At 41.9% G+C, this 23,583-nt stretch overlaps 1 protein-coding gene across 1 annotated transcript in view; it reads right to left on the reverse strand.

The window, feature by feature from the left end:
* syn3 (synapsin III) overlaps nt 1–23,583 on the reverse strand; it is a 98,515-nt gene that overhangs the window by 53,968 nt on the left and 20,964 nt on the right. The window contains exons 4-6 of the mRNA XM_070991656.1: nt 15,563–15,654; nt 2,803–2,959; nt 1,372–1,461 (exon numbers count right to left, since the gene is read on the reverse strand). Coding sequence (XP_070847757.1) covers nt 1,372–1,461; nt 2,803–2,959; nt 15,563–15,654 — 339 coding nt within the window. The remainder of the gene's footprint in view (nt 1–1,371; nt 1,462–2,802; nt 2,960–15,562; nt 15,655–23,583) is intronic.

A 23,583-nucleotide genomic window follows, 5' to 3' on the forward strand; every position in this document is an offset into this window, starting at 1 on the left:
TTAGATGAGAAGATTGATACCACTTGTGTAATGTATGCTACATATGAAGCTGCAGCCAGTAAGCTTATCAGTAGTATCAGTAGCATTAAGACAGGAAACAGCTAACCTGGTTCTGTTCAACTGTAATATCTTCCTGCCAGCGCCACTAAAGCTCACCATTTCCCACCTTATGTCTCCTTTGTTTAATTCATAGAAATATCAGATATTGCAGAGGGTTATGTGTTGGATTGTCTCTTGGCCGGGTGCAGTTACTTACTGGAGTCTGGTCATTTTTACACCTCCATTAAACGAGCACAATATAACATGTTAATTAGTGAGCTGTTAGAGGTGCTGGTAAGCTTTTTTTTTTTAATCTTTGGACAGAGCCAAGGTAGCTATTTCCAGTGTTTATTCTAAGCTAAACCATCTTGCGGCTTCATATTTAATGGGCAGACAGGAGGATGGAACTGAAGTTCTCGTGTTAATATCAGCAAGAGAACAAATCAGCTTATTTCATTCCAAAATAGGAAAAATGTGGTGTTTTCCCTGAGTTTTCTGTGCGTGAAAACAGCATTTTGAACATCTCCAGACTCTAAAACTTTCCGCTAAAGTCAGATCATATCAGAGGAAAACGGCGATGGCTTACTGGCTTGATAAATTCATCTAAATTCTACTATAATCTACTATAAAATTATTAGAATTCAGTGATGTTAATCCAGGCTATTTAACTGCACAGGAAAGTAGTCAGCTTTTAACAAAATAGCTCTCAGTCCATGTTCATTTTTAACTGAAGTTTTGCTTTTTTTAAGTGAAATTCTTCTTCAGCCTGTTGGCTTCCTCTTGACAGCAAATCTTTGGCTTAAGTTTGCAACGTACAGTCGTGAGTCATGATTATGTATCAGTTTGTTTTTAAGAAGTCACAAGAAAAGTTAGTACCGACCTTTGAGGGAAAACACTTAGTGTAAAGCAAACAAATCTAAGCCAGTAGAGATTTTCTCTTGTGTGTAAAATATCTCCTTTGTCTTTCTATGTGATGACGAGGCTCTTTCTCCAGCTGTGGCATTTCTGTGTCACTATTTCTGTGGTTCACGTTTGTGTAAATATACTGTCTGCTTAACACAGAAACACTTGGTCAAGTTTGATCCTTAAAAACAAAAAAAAATCCAATCAAGGAAGCTGTGTACAGTCTGTGTGTAAACACTGATTCCTGAAGTGTGTGGGGGGGTGTTTCCTTGTAGGGGTTATAGAAATGTTTGACTTAATTTCTGTGTTTTATATTTTTATAATAAAGATTTAATGAAAAACTGGCCACAGGAGGTCTATGGTGATTTTTGTGAGTGTGTGTGTGTGAGTGTGGGTCTGTTCTCAGTATTGGAAAGGCAGAGAACTCACCATTTGCGTGTGGTTGGGATAGAAGGTTTGTTCATTCAGGGGGAATTTCTCAGGACCGAGGGAGTGGTAGAGCTTAATCATCTGAGAAAACTGCAAGCACAAAGAAACATGACAGTCAGACATCATTGTTTAAGCAGTGGACGGCAGGAGAAGCTAGTGTGAAGCTTTTGAATGTTGCCTGATGGATGATCTACATCTCAAAATTGGATTAGGACAAAATGGACGTGTGACGTATTGCAGTTAGACCCAGCTCTGACTGTGGAAGTTTTAACACCTGTTGCCCTAAAAAGAAAAACCTATTTTCAGACTTATTGCATCCAGCTGTGGGTAAACACAAACAGTGAAATCACCCTGAAATTGGTGCTGCAGTGTATTCTGGGCAATCTTCAGCTACACTGACCGTAGAAAAGCTTCTCTACCGCTTTTAAAATAGGTGTCCTTTCCCTGTTTGATTGTAGAGCTTCACATTTACTGCCGATGTTTTAGATCATCATTAGCAACCAACAACTAAATAGAGCCAGAAATGCAGATTACATTATGAGTAACAGACCATATGAGCGTTTAAGCCTCATCAACTTCAATTCACAAACACTTTACATTCTTGCCAACCATTTCTCAAACATAGCATAGGTTTCTTGATTCTCTACTGATTTTGGAACAATAAACAAACAAGAGTTGTTTGAGGCTGGCATGGTTAGCATGATTCAGGTTAGCATGATTTATCCAGAATGTGAAAACACAAGCACAAAATGGACACATTTTTGACTGAAAAGAAGAGAAATGGAGCCCATTCTTGAGGATGAGCCAAGGGTGCTGCAAGATTTCGAAAATAGTTGCTCATTTATTATTTCACCACATTACAAAACACATGGTGACATTTACATTACCTACATTTTATGCTGTGTTTTTCAAACACTGTAAATCACTGTGTTCAAAACCCTTTTGCATATGCAGCTTTTCTTAAAGCTTAAAATGTTTTTGGCTTCCAAAGGGGGACATGTGCCAGCACATTTAACATTCAGGGATCATGGATAGAGATTTATCGCCCATCTCAAGCAGCTTTCAGATTTCTGCCATTGATTTTGACTGAACATCAAAATAAATACTAAATTATTGCTCTCTAAAAGTGTATGGTATGCTTTGCAAAATAGATAACAGCTGTAAATATGTGGTAAGTGAACTACAACTTGGTGAAGTGCATATTTCATCAAATTTTTTTAAGTATGGGATTTGTCTTTTACTGAACAAACGTGCTCCTTTAAACTTATACCGCAGCTGACAAGACTACCAGTAAGAGCCCATACAGAGCCCAGCATTCACAACCTGTTCAATTCCAGAGACAGGCGTTACAGGTCCCTTTAATGACCCAAATAAATCAGCCGGAGGCAGCTCCAGAGGGAGAGACTCACAAAAACGTTAAAGTTTGCTCACCACCCAAGGTTTGCTGCAGAAGTTGTAGATGGAGAAGAGAGAGTTGATGCTCGGAACGGCACCAAAATGAAGGCCGATCACCAGGTTTCGGAAGTCCTCACCGGGGATCATGCTGTAGGCATGCTGGCGAATCAGAACAAAGTCTGGCTTGAAGGACCTGCAGCAAGACAAACATGGACATGAAAACCATCAGATAGTGGGGTATGGCATAGCTTGGGTTACCAAATTCTTATTTTAGCTCACGACCAAAAATCTGCAAAACAAAAAATTGACATTCCCATCAAGGAAAGATTTTTTTTTAGAGATAATTAGCAAATGTTACTATGCTAACACGCTAAACTAAAATGTTGAACATAGGAAACATTATACCTTGAAACACCAGGATTATAGCATTGTCTTTGTGGGCATGTTAGCATGCTGATGTTAGCATTTAGCCCAAAGCATTTCTGTGCCCATGCACAGCCTCACAGAGCTGCTAGCATGGCTATAAGCTTGTTTTACTGGTTTATAGTCAAACATTTGTGAGGGAATCTGTCACTTTAAGACAGGGCTTTCGCAAGATTTGGCAAATTGGTGTGGGAGTAAAAAATATATTTTACTTACTCTGTTATATTCAACAAAACAGTAAATTCAAGGTTATCCTGAAATCTGTAAATTTTCTAAATTACGTGAACATGATCTTCTCCTGCTGATATTTAGATTTTTAAACAAGGATATAAAATCTATAAAGTACCCTTAGTCCAGTGTTTCTCAATTCCGGTCCTCGGGCCCCACTGCCCTGCATGTTTTAGATGTTCCCTCCTCCAACACACCTGATTCAAATGATCAGCTCGTCATCAAGCTCTGCAGTGGCCGGATAACAAGCCACTCATTTGAATCAGGTGTGTTGGAACAGGAAACATCTAGAACATGCAGGGCAGGGGGGCCCGAGGACCGGATTGAGAAACACTGGCGTAGTCCCACTCTCTGCCCCAATCGAATGGTCCAGTTGCCATCCCAGCATCTGTCAGTCATCTCTATGAGCTGTCATTTGTGTGAGGGTGGGGTCAGGACAGGAGATGTATAAACAGGAAGAGGTATTTTACATGCAACAAAATACTGTGAATAGACAGGAGCATTTGAACTCATAGGCATACATAGCAATACAAGTCAGATAAAAGCTCTAAAACTCTTTCTTTCCTTTAAGACCTCTAACCTGACTGTGCTCAGGTCAGAGATCTCCACCTGTTGGCTCCTCCCGGGCCAACAGCTCCGTCAGCACATTAACACACTGTATCTGGGCGTCATGTTTACAGTCAAGGACTCCATTATTCCACAACCGTGTTGGCTGAAGGGGTGAAGAAATGCTCCTCGGAGCACCTAATCTTTTTGGACCATCTATCCAATTAACACAGCCTAATCCTTCCTTTACAAACTGTTCTGGGAGCAGGGCCAAGTGACCCATCAGGCACCTGGAGGCCTCATTTAAAGCAGCCAACATTTCACATTAACCCAGGAAATTCACCCTGGCTGCAGCCATGTTTTACCTATAAATGCTTTCAGTTCTGATGCAGATATTGTGCAACTGCGCATGTTTCAGAGTCCTGTCATGTGCTGCACTTTTTAAAATTCTTCATGCCAGCAAGTGTTGATTCATTTAAACATGCTCTTAATTTGATTTAAGTTAAGTCAATTAAGTGTCTGATGTGGAAAGCTGTTGAAAGATATTACGTAACCAGTTACATGCATTATTTATACCATAGATTTATAGACTGCAAATCTCTTTTTTTCCCAAACTGGCAAATAAATCTGAATCAGACAGTAATAGGTATAAACATGCAGTATACATTTAGTACTACACACATGCATGTTGCATGTTTTTCCATTCAGTTTAGTAGATTAATGCCATACGTGACATGCAAAATTAAACCAGCACATACAAGAAATAAAGTATAATATAATATAATATAATATAATATAATATAATATAATATAATATAATATAATATAATATAATACTGCATGGTGGCACAGCAGGTAGCGTGCGTGCCTCACAGCAACAAGGTTGCCGGTTCGATTCCTGGGTCAGGCCTTCTGTGTGAAGTTTGCATGTTCTTCCTGTGCATGCGTGGGTTTTTTTTTCTCCGGGCACTCCGGCTTCCTCCCACAGACCAAAAACATGCTCTAGGTTAATTGGTGCCCCTAGGTGTGAGTGAGTGTGAATGGTTGTGTGTTTGTGCCCTGCAATCGACTGGCGACCGGTCCAGGGTGTACCCCACCTCTCGCCCGTTGACAGCTGGGATAGGCTCCAGCCCCTCCACAACCTCGAGAGGGATACGCGGTATAGAAAATGGATGGATGGATAATATAATATAATATAATTGCTCAGCAGCGATTCTCCGCTTTCTGAGGCTGAACTAAAAGCCAGCTGATAATTCAAGGGTCCCATTTAACATTACACAGAATCATTTGTGTTGATAATGTTAATATCAATATTCATCAGTGCATTTTTAATAAGGAAAATGAAAGTAAAGTCTGCATGTCTGTTTTTCTGTTAACGTGCAAACAAAGATACTTCACACATCACATATGCAGAATAAAAATATGCCTGCATACATGCACAGGTATACACACACAGGAGGTAAAGGGCTGCAGGTTGTAGGGTGAAATTACAGCCAGGCCCTCAAAGCGGCTCTGGGTCTTCAAGTGTTGCTTATGTTAGACAGGACTGGCAGGATGACTGAGGAGTGATCTGGTCTCGGCGACAGAGCGACTACAGCTGTTCCTCCCTGCTGCTGCACTCAGCCGCAGTGGCAACAGACCAAAGGCTCTACTATTTATACTGGATGAAGCTGTTTATTGAGGCTCCAGAACCAAACCAGACTCAACAGTTCATGAGAAACACAAGGTCCTGATAAATACATGGGCTGATTTGTGTAATGTGCTGTTTGTAGCAAACACCCAAATTTTAAAAGAGAACAACACTCTGCATAAAAGTTTTACGCTGGATGAGCCGAGACAATGATCAGCTACACTGAGTTTTAGCTCAATGTAGCGCTGCATCCACCTTCCAGTCTGAAAGCCTTCCAGTCCAGATCAAGTGGGCTGAATGCAGGTATGAAAAGAAGTAGGGGTGCAACTAGGTATCATTTTCATGACTGATTAATCTACAAATTATTTTCTTGAATAATTGATTCACTGTTCTATGAAATGCCAGAAAACAGTGAAAAAATGATCCCAATCACAACTTTCCAGTTGTCAAATGTAACATTTTTAAATAGTTTGTTTCATCCAAAACCCAATGGTATTCAATTTACTATTATATAAGACTGAGAAAATCAGCAAGCCTTCACATTTGCGAAGCTGGAATCAGTGATATAAAAAGATGCTAACCATGTAATCACAGCGTCTCTGGTTGAAGTCAGGCGGGAGCTTTCTCGACTGCCAACCACCAAATAAATGCAAAATGCACTGAAAGAAATGCTGAAGATTGATTTTCTGGCAATCAATTCACTGACTAATCACTCTAAAAGCAGGTTCTGTGTGGGTATTAACACATTCATCTCACTGGATTCTCTCTCGTGGGGTTTAACCTTAATTTCAACTATCCTCATCGCACTTGAGACTCTAACAGTGACATTTTTCACGTATCGCATATACTCACAGTGCAGATGTACAAAAGTAAGGACAACCTCTTATCCTCTGTTTTTATCTATTAAGATCTGTTCACTACTCCAAGCTGTACTGCTGGACAGCACGGGAGGACTTTGCTAAGCACATGCATGCATAAGACCAGACAGACTCTACCTTTGTGCAACCTCATTACCACAGAAAGGCCAGATGCAGAAGACATTCAGCTCAGCGTGATGCCTTTCACCAGGTTACAGTTAATGGAGCCAGTGCCCTATAGCAGCAAAGCATTACTGAGGTTTGTCACCCATTAACTTTGTTTTTCTGTCTCTTCACTCGGACTCGTTCTGAAGAAGCAGGGCTCCCCGCGGGTCGTGGATTACACTAAAGCGGCCAATCTGCGTTTTACGAGCCAAATCACCCGCACTCTACAGTCATCACTTCACGGGCGATATGCTAATGCGCCCTTTGAATGGGTTATCAGTGGTGCAATAAAGGCTGATAACAGGCGCTGATCGGGGCATGGCAGGGTTATAGATTAGGATATGAAGAGGGAATGGATCCATGTGGAATTATGAGCCCACTCAACACTTGAATAGGAAATTGAGCAAGATAGATACACATGATCCATCATAACAAGTCATTCTTTAAGTCAATTCAAATAAGCCTGAGCTGGTGTTAATATGAGTGAATCTCCCTTATTTGGTGTTGATATTGTCACTTATTTCTAGACATTAATATGCTCAACTGGTGAAATTTTATTCATATGGAGTTATTTCAGATTACTGAAAGTTACACTGCATAACTGTGCCTGATGTACCGTATGTGTGCGTCATGGCATGTTTATAGGGAACTGTAGCATGGATTATATGAGAAAGTGGTCACTCGTAGTGATGAGGCCACAGAGAATAATTACCAGGCCCTGCAGTTTCCCTCAGCAGCTCGGGATGAAGAGTGTTAGCAGGTAATGCTCAAAGCGCCAATAAAGCCAGAGAGAAGTTCATCAGCCTTTCTGGTCTGTCTAGTTATAAATACGATGCCAGCCTGACACAACGGTGTACAAAACAGTGCCAACAGGATGTTTCCATCAACATTCCTACAGCAGAAAACTATTCAAACCCAAGACAATATATTGCCATTTTGTTCTCCAGATCCATTTGTCATAAAGAATCTCTGACCTTCTAATAGGCTCCACGGGGAGGTCTGAACTGCGGGGAACATTTGTCTTCGTAACGGCCCTGTGCCTGGCTCAAAGGCTGGTAAGGGCCTTATCTTCCTCCCATCAGTCTGTCTCTCCATGATAAGGATAATCGGGGTAGAACTCGGCGGGAATGCCACAAATGTCAAACAGAACATACCGAGGATCAGCGCAGCACTTCTACACAATGGCGCATTGTGCCGAACTGGCTCTCCGTCACCGGAGGGAAATGTACCTCAGAGAGAAAAATCTGTGCTTTCCTGTTATGAGAAGAGACACCATATTAAAAAAACTACATCATGCCACAAAATTATTATACTTTTTGGTGTAAAAAAAACCCATTTTGAGAAATGTATGTATTTGCTCTCTGGGAGATGACAAGCTTGATACCATTCTCATGTCTGTGAGTGAAGTATGGAGCTTTATTTATTTATTTATTTATTTATTTTAATTTAGACAAATAGTCAAATAAAAACAACTATTCTTTGTTTTAGGAGGAGTTTGAGCTGTAAGTATCTCTTGGCAAACCAAAGCCGGGTGGAGTAATTTACCAGAATCTGCTGCACAGACTAATGTCGCCTTCACATCAAATCATATGGACTCTAATTACAGGCAGCTGAGAGGGAAAAATGTTCACGTCAGGCTACGGCTTTTCATTTCCAGTTGAAAATATTGGGAATTTTATTGTTGTTGTTCTGCTGTTCCTGTTAATGGAACCACTCAAAATATGTAACACCGCAAAAGAAGCTAGTTCAAGCTACTAATGTGAACTAAAAGGCAAGCTAATGTCGAACCATCTTGTGCAATGTAGCATTATGTTGCAGATAGGTAAATGGTCACAAAAGAGATATATAACAACCCTCTCCCACCCTCACCCCCCACCCCTGCTTATTGGCAACACTGTAGCAGAGCCCTCTTCCTTCTATGCAACAAAATGTTAAACATGTCTGACATTAAACAAAGATAAGAGCTTTGGGGCTTACTCTACTCTTACTTTGGCGCTCTGCTAATGAAAATGTTGTGTGCTTTTGTTCAATGATACACATCATCAATCAGAAATAAATGCACCCCCCCCCCCCCCCCCCCCCCCAGTCCAATTAGTCAAATTCTGTGAAAATCAACCATTTTGTTTTTTTTTTGATTGGGGGACTGAGATTCACTTTGCTTATGTTGGGAAACATACTGAAATGTTTGAGTAATGTTTGATCAAAGGTGGGCAAGTTTAGAAAGCACTGATGAAGCAATACTATTTACTTCCAGTTATAATGATGCTGGACATTACGTTTTAAAGAATTAAACAATTCCTTAATATGGGTCTTATCTTTAACTGTACGCATAGCGTCTAAAGAACCGTCCATTCTCTGTGTGTCCAGTGACTCCCTGTAGTCAAGCATCATGCTGTGGTCCCCTGGCCTGGATCTAGGACTCCCTGTGGTTGCGGCTGTGGCTCCGGGCCCAGTGGCACCAGAGCCACCTGGCAGTGGCTCAGATCCTGGGCGGTGGCCTGGTCAGGGCCGCCAAAGCTCTGGACTGCCTCCAGCCTCGATCGCACTCCAGGGCTCATCACCCCACACTGAACGCAGCAAAGGTCATGTGGAAAACGAAGGCCGCACACCAACAAACAAAAGATAGATAAATAATATGAATTACGTCTCAAAAATCCAAAAACAAAACTAATTAGGGAGTGTTTAAAAGTGATTGTGTTGAGGATTTGGAGAAGAGTCCCGTGGGAGGCAGATGTAATGAGGAAAAGGAGCTGCAAGAGCGACGGAGCACCAAATGACCTCTGGCAGGAGGGGAAATGAGTGTTGTTAGGAGTTTGAGTGAATTAGCGGGGCCATTTGTATTCATGGCTATATAACAAAAGCAGGGACGGTAAAGTGGGCCTCACGACCGCTGTATGTTTTCATTACAGTCACAGCACTCCTAAAGGAAACCACCCTTAGGCCTCTTAAAGCCACGTCTGAACTCAGCGTGTCTGTGAGCAGGATTTATTTGCTCAGTAACAAGATGAACCTGTCGAAGGTATTAGGTGTTGAGGCTGCTCCAGGCAAGCAGTTCTTTCGCTGATTAAAATGGGTTTTCACTGGGGTCAAGTGAAGAGGGAGTTAAGGCTTTTTTTGGTGTGTGTTTGTCTCGTGTCTGTGTGGTCTAAGCAGTAAATCGTCACCTGAGGTAACCAAAGGAGGAGAGTCTTGTTATGTGTTCTGTAGGGATTGGAAAGCAGAGAGGGGTGGCCCTGTCTTGTTTAGACCTATAGCTTCTGCTAATGTAATGTGGCCGCCTCCCTCCCTCCACCTACAGGGCTGAGAATGGGATGAATTGGAATTTGAGATATTTAAAGGCTTTCCTAATGTTTAATGCTTTAGCAGTGGGGCAAAAATGTAAGACAGCCCAAATCCAGACTTCTGAATCAACACCTGCATCATCGATTTCCTCTGAGTGTAATAGGCAGGATTAAGAATGTGGATGTTGTCTTCCTGCAAAGCCAGCTGGCTATGTCCTGAGGAAAGAAGCAGACTACTGTTGTACTGCATTAATAGTGTAATTATGAATTCATGATGCAAAATCTGAGTGAAGTGTTGGCTTGAACGAAGCTTGTTTCATTGACATTCAGTCATAGTCTAAGTGTCCTCGTGGGTACAATAATGTGAGCAAGCTAGTGTTAATTAGACCCTACGAGAGCAATAAACGTTTTTTCATTGAATTCTGAGGTTTACTGTCCTGAACTCCAGTTTAAAACCTCCACCTCAAATGGACTATTACATCCTCATTTTAGCCATGTAGCTGAAAACGGCTTCCAGTCAGTGCACCAGTAAAAAAAGCTCTATAAACTCCTCGATCACCAACAGTTAGCAAACCCACTCTCAGACGTTAATTGCCGCTAATTAATCAACAGCTTTTATTATCCACACCAGGAGCTCTCTAAGGATGGTGCAGGAGGGAGAACGTTGCTCTGCGGCTTATCATACTTTGGCTGCTGCGGGCAGCCAGACCAGTGTTCCCATTTGGAGCCGAGCAGCTCGCTGGAGGTTTTGGCAGCAGAGAGCGGAGAAGCCAAAGGGCTGACTACAGCAGTGCAGCAGGGAACAACACGCCATAACTACTGTAACTTGTGGTGTGTCGCTGTGCTGTACTGTAGGCTTGTGCAGTGCGTGCCACGTTGCACATCGTACACAGCGGTGGCAAAATTGCGTGCGAGCTGCACATTTTATGCCCTGGAAGCAGGAAGTGGCAGTCAGGCTTTGTTGCATCTTTTTATTTAACTGTTGTTTTGGCTCATCGAGACAAATTTCTGAGGAAAGCATGGCAGCAAAATGAACACCAAGGCAAAGTAAACACATCCACCAAAAATGATGCGCACGTTCACAACCAGTGCTTTTGAGCATATTTCTAAAGCCGTGCATATGCATTGTTGGGTTGTCTGAAAATCAATCACTGTGAAACTGTATGCATGTGCACAAGTCTGGTTTCCACTCATGCAGGTCAGCCTTAATGGATATAGACACACTCTGAATAATCTGTTTGCATGTCAATATTTCTGTCTACTCCACAAGTCTTAAGACCTGTAAATGAAATAAAAAACACAGAAGAGGAAGCATCAGAACAACCATTATTACACACAACCAACACATGATTAATTAATGATAATACAGGTGGTATTGCCATCAACTCAATGCATGTACCGGTGATCAGCAGTGATATCGTTCGCTATCTATCCATATGGCAGACAACGCCGTCCATGTAAAGACAACAATAATTGAGCCCATAACAGGACTCACAGCAAAGTTTATCTTGCATGTTTGACTGCCCTGGTTTAAAAAGCGAGTTGAACACACCGTATCAGACGGAGCTCACTCCAGAAGAAGTGTGTATCTACTGTCTCCATTCCATTCAACACCTTTGACCACATAATAGTACTGTAATAGTACTGCATAGCAAATGTGGCGCAAGTGAGAGAAACGTCACGCCACAAACAAGCCTGAAACCACAGAACTGTGAGAAAGTGTGCTGCAGCATGGAGCCAGCAGAGGAGAGGTGTTCAGAGAGCATGCCCGTGGATGGGGGGGGTGGGGTGTCAGAGGTCAGAGCGCTGTGAACACAACAGCCAGAGGACACGAGGAGAAGCAGGAACCTGCTTTAAATATACAGTACCGCGTAAACATGCCTGTATGAGCTGTCCCTGCATGATCACACACACACACACACACACACACACACACACACACACACACACACACACGGAAAAATGTAAAGAGTGCATTTAGTTTATGTTTGGGAAACTTGTTTTGTCTTTTCTGTGTATCTGTGGATGGATCTCAACATTCTTCTGGCTGAGAATGAAAGACATGGCGGTCAAAGAAATTACTAGCTTTCATTGTTTATAATCTATGATTTTAATCAGTTTACACTCTTTTATCGAGAGAAACTTTCAGTGTCTCAGAGAAGGACATCAACTCCTGTGGGTTTGAACTTTCCGGTTACAAGATCCATCTCTTACCGCTATGCTTTATTAGTCATCAACCAGTCAGACCGCCTGCTATAATCAACCATTTTACTATTTGTAGTCGAGTTCAGAGTCATAAACGACAAGCTTAACCACAACAATTTGGCAGTGAATGTCAGTGTTGTGTGAACATGGCAGCAGTCAGACCATCTGTAGCCAATTTGGCTTCTCTATCGTTACGGCAATATCGCCAAAAAATATTCAACCCACACAATAACCTCTGTGTCCATTTTGACAACAGGTTGCATTGTAACATCAGCCTCGTTACTGGCGATTATTCTCGCTTGATTTCGCACTCCACTGGCAGGCCAGTTCTGGTACAAATGCTGCTTTCAACACTGATAAGAAAGTTATTTTGCAAAACTGTGTGGAATTGAGGCCAACACACAGATTAGTTGATTACTCCACAAGAAGGCTAAAACGTGGACAGGTGAGCTGATGCTGTGTGGTGTGCACTCAGTTAGCTGATCCTAATGGACTAATCAGGATGCAGAAGAGGACTATTGAGGGTTTGCACATATGAACGTTGATCTTACTTGCATGCACTTGTTGTCTTTTAACATTCTATCCATTTTTGATGCTGCTGTGAATTGGAATTTCCCCTCGTGGGACAAATAAAGGCATACTGAATTGAATTGAGTCATATTTATGCCATGTTGGGCACCAATGAGAGAGCTAGCTGGAGGAAAACAATAACCAGTTGATTACTTTGAACTAGGGCTGGGCGATAAAACAATAGTGATATGTCTCGCGATAGACACGTCATCAATATCAATAAAAAATGCGTTCAATAAAACATTCGATAATTTTTTTTTCTTTGTCGGAAGAAACCTGAAGTTGCGAAGCGAGGTTGGTTGCATGAACAAAGGCACTCGCTCTCAGGTAACTGAGCAACGTAGGGAGTAATCGCTAATCAGTGGGAGAGACACGCTAACACGCCAATCATGTAACATTATCAAGTTCAGTTGTGCCATCGTTGTCTCGTGTTTGATGCTTCGCGAGGAGTGAAATGAGAAATAGAAAGCGCTGCAACGAGCGAAGAAATTGTCGATAAAACAGGGAAAGTCAGCTCGCCAGCATGGAGTTTTTGGGATTTTATAAGTCGGACCGTAGTCACACCAATGTGGTCTGTAACTTATGCAAGACTGTCGTCCCCACCAAGACTGGTAACACCACAAACTTGTTTAACCACCTCAGCCGCGCTCACTCTTTGGAGCGCAGCTGTATTCGCCAACGTCCGCCAACTGCAGCACCACCGAACAAGCAGCAGACCACCATGCAGAGGTATCTGCTTCAGTGCCTGATGACAAATCATCTAAAAGGTACGAAGACGTAACGGAGGCAGCAGCATATCATATAGCTAAAGACGTGCTTCACTGAGCACTGTGGAGAAGCCAGGTTATAAACATCTCTTACACGTGCTTTTTTTTTTCTTTTTCTTGTTTTTTAACACACTTGCAATAAAAATATAATTGAATAGTTCATGTATGTTTAGAGTAAGAAGAGTGACTAAAGTTGTTCATATGTCTAGGCTGGTTTTATAGTTCAGTCAATCTTATTGTACTGTCTATCATGTTTGTTTGTTTGTATGTTACAGATGTCAAGTCCACCTCAGTTTCTGCTATGTTTCCAAAACACTGCACATATTTGAAAACATTTTATTCACCAGAGGGTGAATCAGCTTGTGAACTTCCTGCACTGAACCTGCAGAAAAAAAGTTCTCAGGTTTCTCTCTGTTTACATTTTTACACTTTTTTTTCCATTTATTATTTGAGTGTTTTCCATGGTTGTGTTGACATTTCCTTTCCTTTCTGCCTTGATAGCTGAGGGGATTATAATCAGAGGACAGTTGAATTTAAAATAAAAATGTTTATATTGAATGTATTTTTCTCCTGATCCTTATTTTAAATAGGTAATAAAAAATATCAATAATTATCGATATCGACCGATACAAAACACTTATATCGTGATAGAGTTTTCAGCCATATCGCCCAGCCCTACTTTGAACTTAATTCTTCAATTTCAAATGATATGATTAATCTGACTGTGTTTCTGGAAACAGGAAACAGCTGTTTACAGCTGTAGAATGTTGTGTTCACAGCTGTAAACACAACACTGGCAGATTATCACCTTTTAAGGTGATATAGCAAACTTGTTAGCAGTTATTTACTGACACATCAGTGGATACGGAGAATGCTACTGCTAATGTTAGCATTCATTTGGACTCATGATTCTGTTCACCTGATCTAAGTCCAATATTCACTTCAGCTCTGTTTTAGTCGCCACAAAGTCACAAGGGAAAAATCTGGCTCTTTCGCTGCTAAATGCTACACTGTGTTCAACAGCGAGTTGCTAACTTTGTCTGTCTTTACTAAAATAGTAAAGCTGTGGTCGTAAAAACAGTCAGCTGAAAAATGCGAAAACACTGTGTAGAGCTCAGTAAGTGAGGCTTCGTCACTAAGAATGACCTTTTCATGTTAACATGCAGTCATGTAAAAATATTGATCATAGGCTCTTTAAAACTGTGATGTCTGATTGTACATTATATTGGCTTTGTTCATGAAAATGTTTACAGCACAAAAGGCATCTACACTGTAGGGTGAGCAGGAGCATGAAGACCTCATTGCCACCATCATCAGCTGATCATCAGCGATCTCGGGTGCCAACTTCACATAACAGAGCAGTCTATTTAAATACCCAGCTTCACTGTCTAACTGCTGCTACAGGAGCTGCTTACTGGCCAGAGGCCACCTCTGCCACTGCAAGATGAAAGGTTTTTTTTTTTACACTTCAGATGCACCCAAATGCTCAGTGGCTAGCCAAAAATAGCATAGAAAGGACACGTGTTTTCAGGTTTGAGTCTTCACTGTGATTATTGGCATGAAGGTGATGTAGAGTGCCAGCAGTTGTCAGCATTGTCAGTCCGCAGGAGTTATAATGGAGGGCTTTATGACTCGAAAGTAATCTGATTCCTGCACAGTGACTCGAAGTGACTACCTTATAACTAGCTTCCTGGTTAGCACAAGAGCTGGCACTGCAATCAGTGGGAATAACTGGTATTGTGAGAGCGCTAATCAGATTGATTATCTGAAACTCCTGGTAGTATAACATGTATTTTGAAATATAGAATCGCATCACGGTGACGATGAGAATTAGGGTTAAAACATGAAAACAACACAAGAGTTGACATTTAGCACTGTCACACAAATTTCCCACCGAGGTTTAAATAGGTTATGAAGTCGTTTTTTGTTTGTTTTCCCATGGCATAATCACATTACAGCCTTGATTTCTCTGAGTGCATGCAATGTTATATATACACAGTCATGCTCAATGCCACTGAGAGAAAAGAACAGGAGCCTTTGTGCAGGCTCACTGAGGCAGATTACAGATTGCGTGGACAAATGCGTCAGAGGGCTCGAGCTCCTTTTTGTCCTCCAGCATCTTACCTGACCACTTTGGTGCCACCTTTGTTGACCTGCATGTCCACCATGCATCCCGAGTTAACATAGGAAGCCAGGTTGATCTCTGAGAACTCCGCCTGGGGAACGCAAGGACAAAACACAACCTGATGAGATGGTACGTTCAAGGACAACAAAGTGAAAAAGGTCAAGTGTGTCCTCAGTAATGGAGCTCCCTCAGTGTTCAGATGAATAAATTGTCTTTCTGGCATAAATATATTAATTTTAAAAAGTGAAAGTAAACATGTTTTGACACATGAAAGTCATGTGATGGAGCTGCAGATGCAGGCGGCAGCAATTTAACTCGACAGCTTTCCTTTAAAGACGAATAAAACAAAGGTGAGAAAAATACTTCAGACTACCACGACAGAACATACAATAGATTTTTTCAGGTTGACTTCATTTTACATTTCTGCATTCACACAGCACAGAGAGCTGGTGAGAGGAGACAAATTGAGTTATCCTCAGTCTGTGTCCTCCAGGACAGGGAGAGTCTTGTGAAAGGCCGTAGCCCAGCTACCTAATGACTCAGTCAAACTCCCACAGATACTCGAAAGGAGGGGTGAAAGTCGACTTCTGGGAATGGACTTTCTGGATGGACGAGGACCAGAGAGGGACAATTTAATTTTCCTGCTAATGATTGCCGCAGCAGTCAAGAAATCTACTGATGCCAATGCTCCAGACCAAATTCTGTTCTTGGGTCACAATAATGATGAATTCACAGAAGGTTTCTTACTTAAAATTACGTTTTATTACAACACGTATTGTATGAATACAGTTAGTGTAACTCAAAATAAAGAACAACTTTGCATCAACCAGAAAGTAATGTACTTGTGTAACGTAATGTGCTAATTAGCAATTGTTAGCATGCTAACACACAAACCTACGATGTTGAACATGGTAAACATTAAGCCAACCATTACATCAGCATGTTTACATTGTCATTTTTAGCATGTTAGCATGCTGCTCAGAATCACTGTGCTAAAAGGCTTTAGGGTTAGGGTTATATTGCCACCTGTTGGTTTGGCATGCAGATTTTTTTTTTTGAAACAGTGCTTGTGTGGACATGGTTTTTTTTAGACCCGTGTATGTGTGGACTACACATAGCAAAGTGCTGCATCACATATGCCATGTTTCTTGACAGGCACCAGGCTCAAGGCTGCAACATTACAAACTCCAGGTACAGAAAGCCCTGGAGGAATAGTAAACGGCAGCCAGATGACCTCAGACATGAAACACTGCCATTTGTTAGTCTTCAAATCACTTTTAAGTATGAGGAGCGACACTGATGTAGTGGATGTAATGGGCCCTGAACAAGCAGCCTGCTGAGTCTCTGTGGAAAAACAAAATTTCACTTTGACATGGCGTGGTCCACTACCAAACACAACAGTGCAAACAGAACATGTCTGCATTTCATTCGTCTGTGAGGACTCTAAACCTGAGTCAGCAATGGACCGGATTCAGTCACTCACTCCTTCTCAACACTGCATAAAAGGAATGCTGTGTCTAACAATGAAATGTCATTCAAAGGAAAAACATATTCAAATGAAAGTGCCATCTATAGATGTGCCAAACTGAGGCCAGGGGTTCAGCTTTGACCACAGCGGGCTGCCACAGACAGCACAGAAAAACAGTCACAACGTGTGTCAACACTGCTTTTGGCTGGAGAGCCCAACTCAAAATTATTGCAACAGCATCAATGTCAATGTGGTGACTTTAACACTGTTTTTGTGCTTGCTAATTGATGTTGTGGATCAAACTAGAGCTATAAAGCTGCTCTAATCAATATTTCTACATTAGCAATGGGTCAGTCAAATGATGTGTAACATGAAAGGTGTCACTCATGGTGAGGAATTATCGCTCAGTTCATTGTTTTGTTTTTCCAGGCCGTACCTTTACTCTTTGAGTTCAGTCTCACCACTCTCATTAATCTTGTTTCCAGCAGTAGCAGATAGCTGAGAATGAGCTCTGATAAATCCACCTTCTGCTACCTGCTCTGCACCAACCAACAAAAAGGCAATATTGGTGAACATAGCAGAGCAATTAGCAGCTATAGAGCCAGATATTTTCCTCAGGAGTAGGTACCTAAAAGGTGAGCAAATAATCAAATTTGTAAGGTCACCAGAAATACAATTCAAAATGAATGCGGATGTTTAATGTGTGCACATTAGTATGTCAACGTTGTGTTTGCCGCTTGTTGTGTTGCACCCAAGTGGCCAAAGCCAGAGGCACTGCAGTCTTCAAGAAGAAATAGCAAAAGCACAGCTAGCACAATAAAGAGCAGCTATTTCAATGTCAACAGCTGATCAGTGCAGTGAGCTGCAGTCTCATATAGAAACACCAATATGGATGGGCATGGAAGCAAATCCTTCAGCTGACCCTCTATTCAACCCAGCTCCAGCTGATTTGCATAACAAGTTAAGTCAATTGCTATCTACACATTCTCATGCTGTGATCACCATTTGAGACTTTAAGCCTGCTTTATATTGGCTTTCATCTGAATGAAAAGGAAATATTATCAGCAATATTCTCAGAGATAAATTTCCCTTTCATCCAGCGCTGTGGCCCATGTAAACTCTGTATGGGGGAGTGAGTTGGTTTTGAAAAGAATGTGCCAATGTAACGAAACTGGGGGTTTGTTTGCCAAGAGGAAAAAAAAAAAAAACACCCACCTCTTTTATTTATTGTGTTGCACTCTCAGAGGAAGAGCAGGGGGCGAGTAAATGCCGTAATCTTATTTAGGGGACAACGAGGCGCCACTCACAATGTGCCTCAAGGACATGCACTTGGCTTCTTTCCTTTTCTCAGCACTTCTCTACTGATCCCCACCTCTGAAAGAAACATCTGTGTGCTCAGGAGCACTTGCCTCATTTAAAAAGACTCTGAAATGCATAACACGCCCGAATGCACACTCAAACACAGCTACACATCCACCATCACCGCATCTCCTAAACAAATCCAATCCCGAACGCGAGGGCCTACGTTGACTTTTGCTGTGACCAGATAAAACCAGAGAGTGGGCAACTTTTTGGCAGGGGCAGAGTATTCCACATCACCTCTGATTGGCTGGTTCTGGGTAAGAGGAGTGCTATCAACCACTGTCACTGGGCAGTAATGGATGAAGTGGCTGGTGCAGGGCACAGGCCCAGAAGCCAGGACAGGAGGCTTTTCACAGCGCCATGGTTACCATCACGGTAATACATTCAGACACTTGTCTTGGAGCAGCTCTTGCCCTGGGAAAGAAAAACAGGAAGTGATACATGGGACGACTGCCTCCAGAGCTGATTCTTCTCATCTCCAGAATGGCTTCAGCCAACCTGTTCGGGGGAACAGAATTATAGAAGACAGGATGGTTGCGATGATGTTCAACGTGTCACCTTGCTGAGGTAGTTCTTCTGCAGTGTGAGTGCTTGCCAGCCATATTCCCTCCCACCGCTCACTGCTATGTAATTAGTTTATTTAGAGTCACTCAAGCAAGCTAGAAATTGAAAACATTTCTTCCTCTCTACCACAGGAGAACAGCTAATGGAAACGTCTCCATTCATAAGAGCTGGGTCACTGATCACAGGAGCTCCGCTGACATGTGACATTTTTATTTACATGGCAGCAGCACTTCAATCAACACAATCTACGTGACAAAAAGCACCTTGAGTGCGACGCACTGGTTTAGCTTAGCCACAGCAATTTACAGGCCAGCCTCATTTATCCCTGCACTGGTGCGTGGACTCTGTCCTGACTGCCAAGCCATGTGAACACCACTCAACAGTAGCTCATCCGGAATCTTTGCGAGTATTTTTAGACTTGGACTAGGCCATGTCACTGAGGTTCAGGTGGTTAAGGTGCCTTTGTTTGGTCATGAGTCAAACTGTAAACAGGATCTCTTGCCCTTTGACAAAAACAGCTTAACCAGTTAAGCCGCTCGTCAACTACAATACGCAACTTTTTGTGGGCAGCAAGAACATATAAATGCTCACTTGTGTTGAAAACACTATAAACAGGTTTAAAATGTTTTAAAATGTTCATTCACTGGATGTGAAATGGCAGTTGTACATTAAGCTGAAGGTCAGTTTAAGTTAAGGCGCTTAAATAGTTTAAATAGTTGAAGCATGAGCATTGAAAAAAGCTGAGGCTTCAGCTGAAGTCTTACAGCTGAAATCAGCTGAAGTGTTGTGGCTGACAGAACTCGAAATTTCAGGCTCAAGTTTAAGCCCTAAAAGCTAATTATTGAAACGACATTGATAATTATGGAAACAAGCACTTGTCTACAATTAGTACTAGTCATTAGATTGGTTGATATTTTCTATATATCAATATCATTTTATTATAGATCCCTATTTCCAAGAAAGTTGGGATGAAAAACATGAATAAAAACAGAAAGCAATCATTTGCAAACAAACTCTGTTTAGTAACTGTTTAATGAAGTGTTCCTGAGCTCATGAAGTAATATCCTTTATACAATCATGTGTTCACAAAGTGGTGACCCTGAGCCTTTCGAGGTTGCCCCTTTCATACCCAATCATGATACTATCACCTCTTACCAATGTACCTGTTTACCTGTGGAATGTTCTCAACAGGTATTTTTGGAGCATTCCACAACTTTCCCAGTCTTTAGTTGCTCTTGTCCAAAAACATTAAATATGATGTCTTTGTACTCTTCTCACCTGAGTATATGTCAAAATGGATTAGGAACATTCTGTTTTATGTTTTGCACAGCGTCGCAGCTTTCTTGGAATCAGGATTGTATTCTATAATTACAGAGGCAGGTGTTAAAAGCCGCTAGTGAAGGCAAAATAAGAAAAGAGATGCTCTCAGAACTGCTTTTTAAAATCTAAGCCATAATTAACCTTACGTAACTTTCCTTTTTCCTCTGCACAAACACTTATCACATTCCTCTAAACACTGACCTTGTTCCACTGACAGTTGTTCCTTTTTATATTTTTGGTCCCGAGTGACCAAACTAGAAAAGCTGTTGATAAAACCCTTGTAGCCCAGATGGAGCCTCTAATTGTGTGGTTTCCTTTCATCTGAAAATAGTTGTTTTTCTGTGACACAAAGTGCTCCTTTTATTGTTCCACCTCTTTGGTTTCAATGGTGAAAACCTTGATCAACCAACACCTGGATGAAATACCACTCTGAATAGAGAACGTTGCATAGGAGCAGCTGTTACACTGCTGATGGACTATGATGCATGCTTACTGGGTACTAAGAATGTGCAAAAAAAAATTGCATGGGTGCTAAGTTGACCTGTCAGAGTTATCTGAGGGTAAGCTATTCAGTTTTTGTGCACAAAATAAGAGAGAACAGACTGTAGTGATTTCATTTGTAGCTGCAGGACAAACATTTTTGTTGACTACCTCTGAATTTTTAGTACTTCTTGATAAGCTCACTTGAATCACATGCTGATGCAATTGAGAGGTCTGAAGTACAGTGGACCATTCATGTGCACCACAGAGAAGCATTTGCCGCTAATCACTACCACCTTGTACAGCAGTGAAATAATCCATTGAGGCACTAAATGTTAAAATCCAAGACAGACGCTAAATGCCACAGGGCAGCAGAGGGCAGGAGGGCAGCTGGGTGAGTCAAATCTCTGCAGCAACTACCAAACCAAATCATCCAAGTTCTACCCAGATGCCCTGCCATGTGCAGATACCTGCCAAAAAAGGCTACGGATAACATATAGCCAACTGCCTGTGAGCTGCCATGACTGCAGCAGAATGGAGCGTGGACAGCTCTGAGGTCATATGCCTGCTGAACAGATGTTGCTGTGCCCAACCTGAACCACACATGGTCCGGCAACCCTGAAGAACCTCCCCTTGCTCTTTCACAAACAAGGGAGCCCTTCAAATTTAACTGCCTAATTTGTCCAATTGTGTAAATTGCAGTGTTTATGACTTTGCGGGGCTTGTGCATAGCAAACAGGCGGTTTGTTTGGCAGCCTTCTGTTGGGTGTCATCATGACTGCGATCGACTTCGACGGTAGCAGGTGATCGTTCATTTTGGAATTTTTCACAATGGCCTGTCGTGTGTGCCAAACATCACGAGCAGGGTGACAATCACAAGATCACAGCTCAGCTTGGCACTCTCACCATGCTGCACGCACCCAAGACGCTTTAAAAGGAATACATAAGGCACTGTAGGCTGTACCTAATCCCCTAATCTCCTAAAATCTCTGGAACACACCACTATTCTGAATGAATGCAACTAATCCCTGGGTCCAAGTGTAAAGTGGCAAGCATATGTGTTCAAATAACTAATCAGATGAGTCAGTGGGATGAATTATCTTCAGCCACCTAATGAGAGTTAGAACTCCCAGAGGAAATATCTATGAAGAAAATGGCTCACAAGCAGGGTCAACATTTAAAGGTCACTGTCTTCCCATTTCATTGCAAGAGTGTCATAAAATGAACTAAACGACATCATCATCATCAGAGTAGTGGACACTACCGGTGTTGTAGAGTTCAAGGATGAAGATAGTTGAGCATAAAAGAAGCCTCCCCTCAGTCTCAGCTGTACTTTATGTTTAGAGCTAATGCTATCATGCTAAACTCAGGTGATGAACACAGTGAAAATGACATTAATATCAGCATTTTATCATTATCACTGTGGGCATATTAGCTCTGAGTACAACCGTGCTGCTATCATGACTGTCAACTTTTATTGTTTGAACTTTTACCAGGATTATGACATTATGGTGAAAAAAAAGAGGCACATATGTGAGGGAAAACTGTATGATGTTGTTTTCACATTAGTTTTATCGTTTTGGATCTTGTGATTCAAGTGAGTCACAGGCTCATGATATATGACCACTGACCTGAACTAACTCCACATTAACTCTCCCTCAAAACCACAAGGGATTAACTGACAGAGTGAAAGGCATTAATAAACAACTCCCAGCTCTGTTCATGTTAAGCAATACAGACCATTTTGTACTTGGCTCTGTGTGCCAGTGAGGCCCTTCCCCTGAATTTCTGCCTGTGTTTTCCATTCAGAATCAAACTAAGGTGAACTGGTATATTCATTTGACTGTGAGGATCACTCAGCATGCTTTTGGCAATCAGTATCAGTAACTACTACTGAACATATTTCACTTTGCAAAAAAGCAATGGCTTCAAGCCCGTTTTAATTACTTAGGAGCACGAAGACCCACCACCGGTGCTCCCATGAGCATCTGTTTGGTGGACATAAAGAGTTACCCAGCGCACACAGGACCGAAGGCGCCTGCCAAACGCAAAGTCAAAGTGGGTCATGTAAATGAGAGGGAATGACACACGAGAATGGGACATTCGCTGTGGGGCAGCGTCAGGGAAAGGTACAGGTGGCATGGCAGCCTTAATGACAGGCATTACGTCGAAGAATCAAAGACAAGAGTGGCCTTCTCTTTCTCTTTCATGCAGACTGGCATCACGCCTCCCCACTGCAGCATCACATGCTGTGGTGAGTCTGTGCTAGGGTCCAAAGATGGTACCTTATATGGCAGCAAGTAAGCCACAGAAGAGTTATGTTAGCTTGGGGCTTGTGAGCACTGGCTCAGAAGACTTCAACAGATTGAACGTGATAGATGGCAGCTAACATATGTTAGGTAAGGTCAATGTCCATCCAACTAAAATAAGAAATACAAATACAGATATTTACTATTGTAGGTAATCACATTTTAGGTGGCAGCTTTGAACAACTATGACTGCTTCAACCTTACTGTTGGTGCCATGTTTCAGTATTGTTGAAAAAAGTCTTCATTGTCAAGATGTTCTGTAGAGATGTGAAAAGCCAGCGAGGAAGTGGGATAGAAGAGAGAGAGGGAGAAAGTGCAGTGGGTCTCCCTGCATTTATTGTCACCCCCTAAAAGGATTCATCTCAGCATGTCGCTAACTTTTCACACAGAGATTGGGTTTCCATCGTCCTAAGGCTCCCAGCGAGGTGCGCTAACAGCCTGTGAAGAGTCTGGCTGCTGAAGGCAATTAGTGACTCACTTGTTATCGTCAACGCGGAGGGCTTCTGGGAAAGAGCGG

Source organism: Chaetodon trifascialis, chromosome 22 (genome assembly GCF_039877785.1).
Source record: "Chaetodon trifascialis isolate fChaTrf1 chromosome 22, fChaTrf1.hap1, whole genome shotgun sequence".
Lineage (NCBI taxonomy): Eukaryota > Metazoa > Chordata > Actinopteri > Chaetodontiformes > Chaetodontidae > Chaetodon > Chaetodon trifascialis.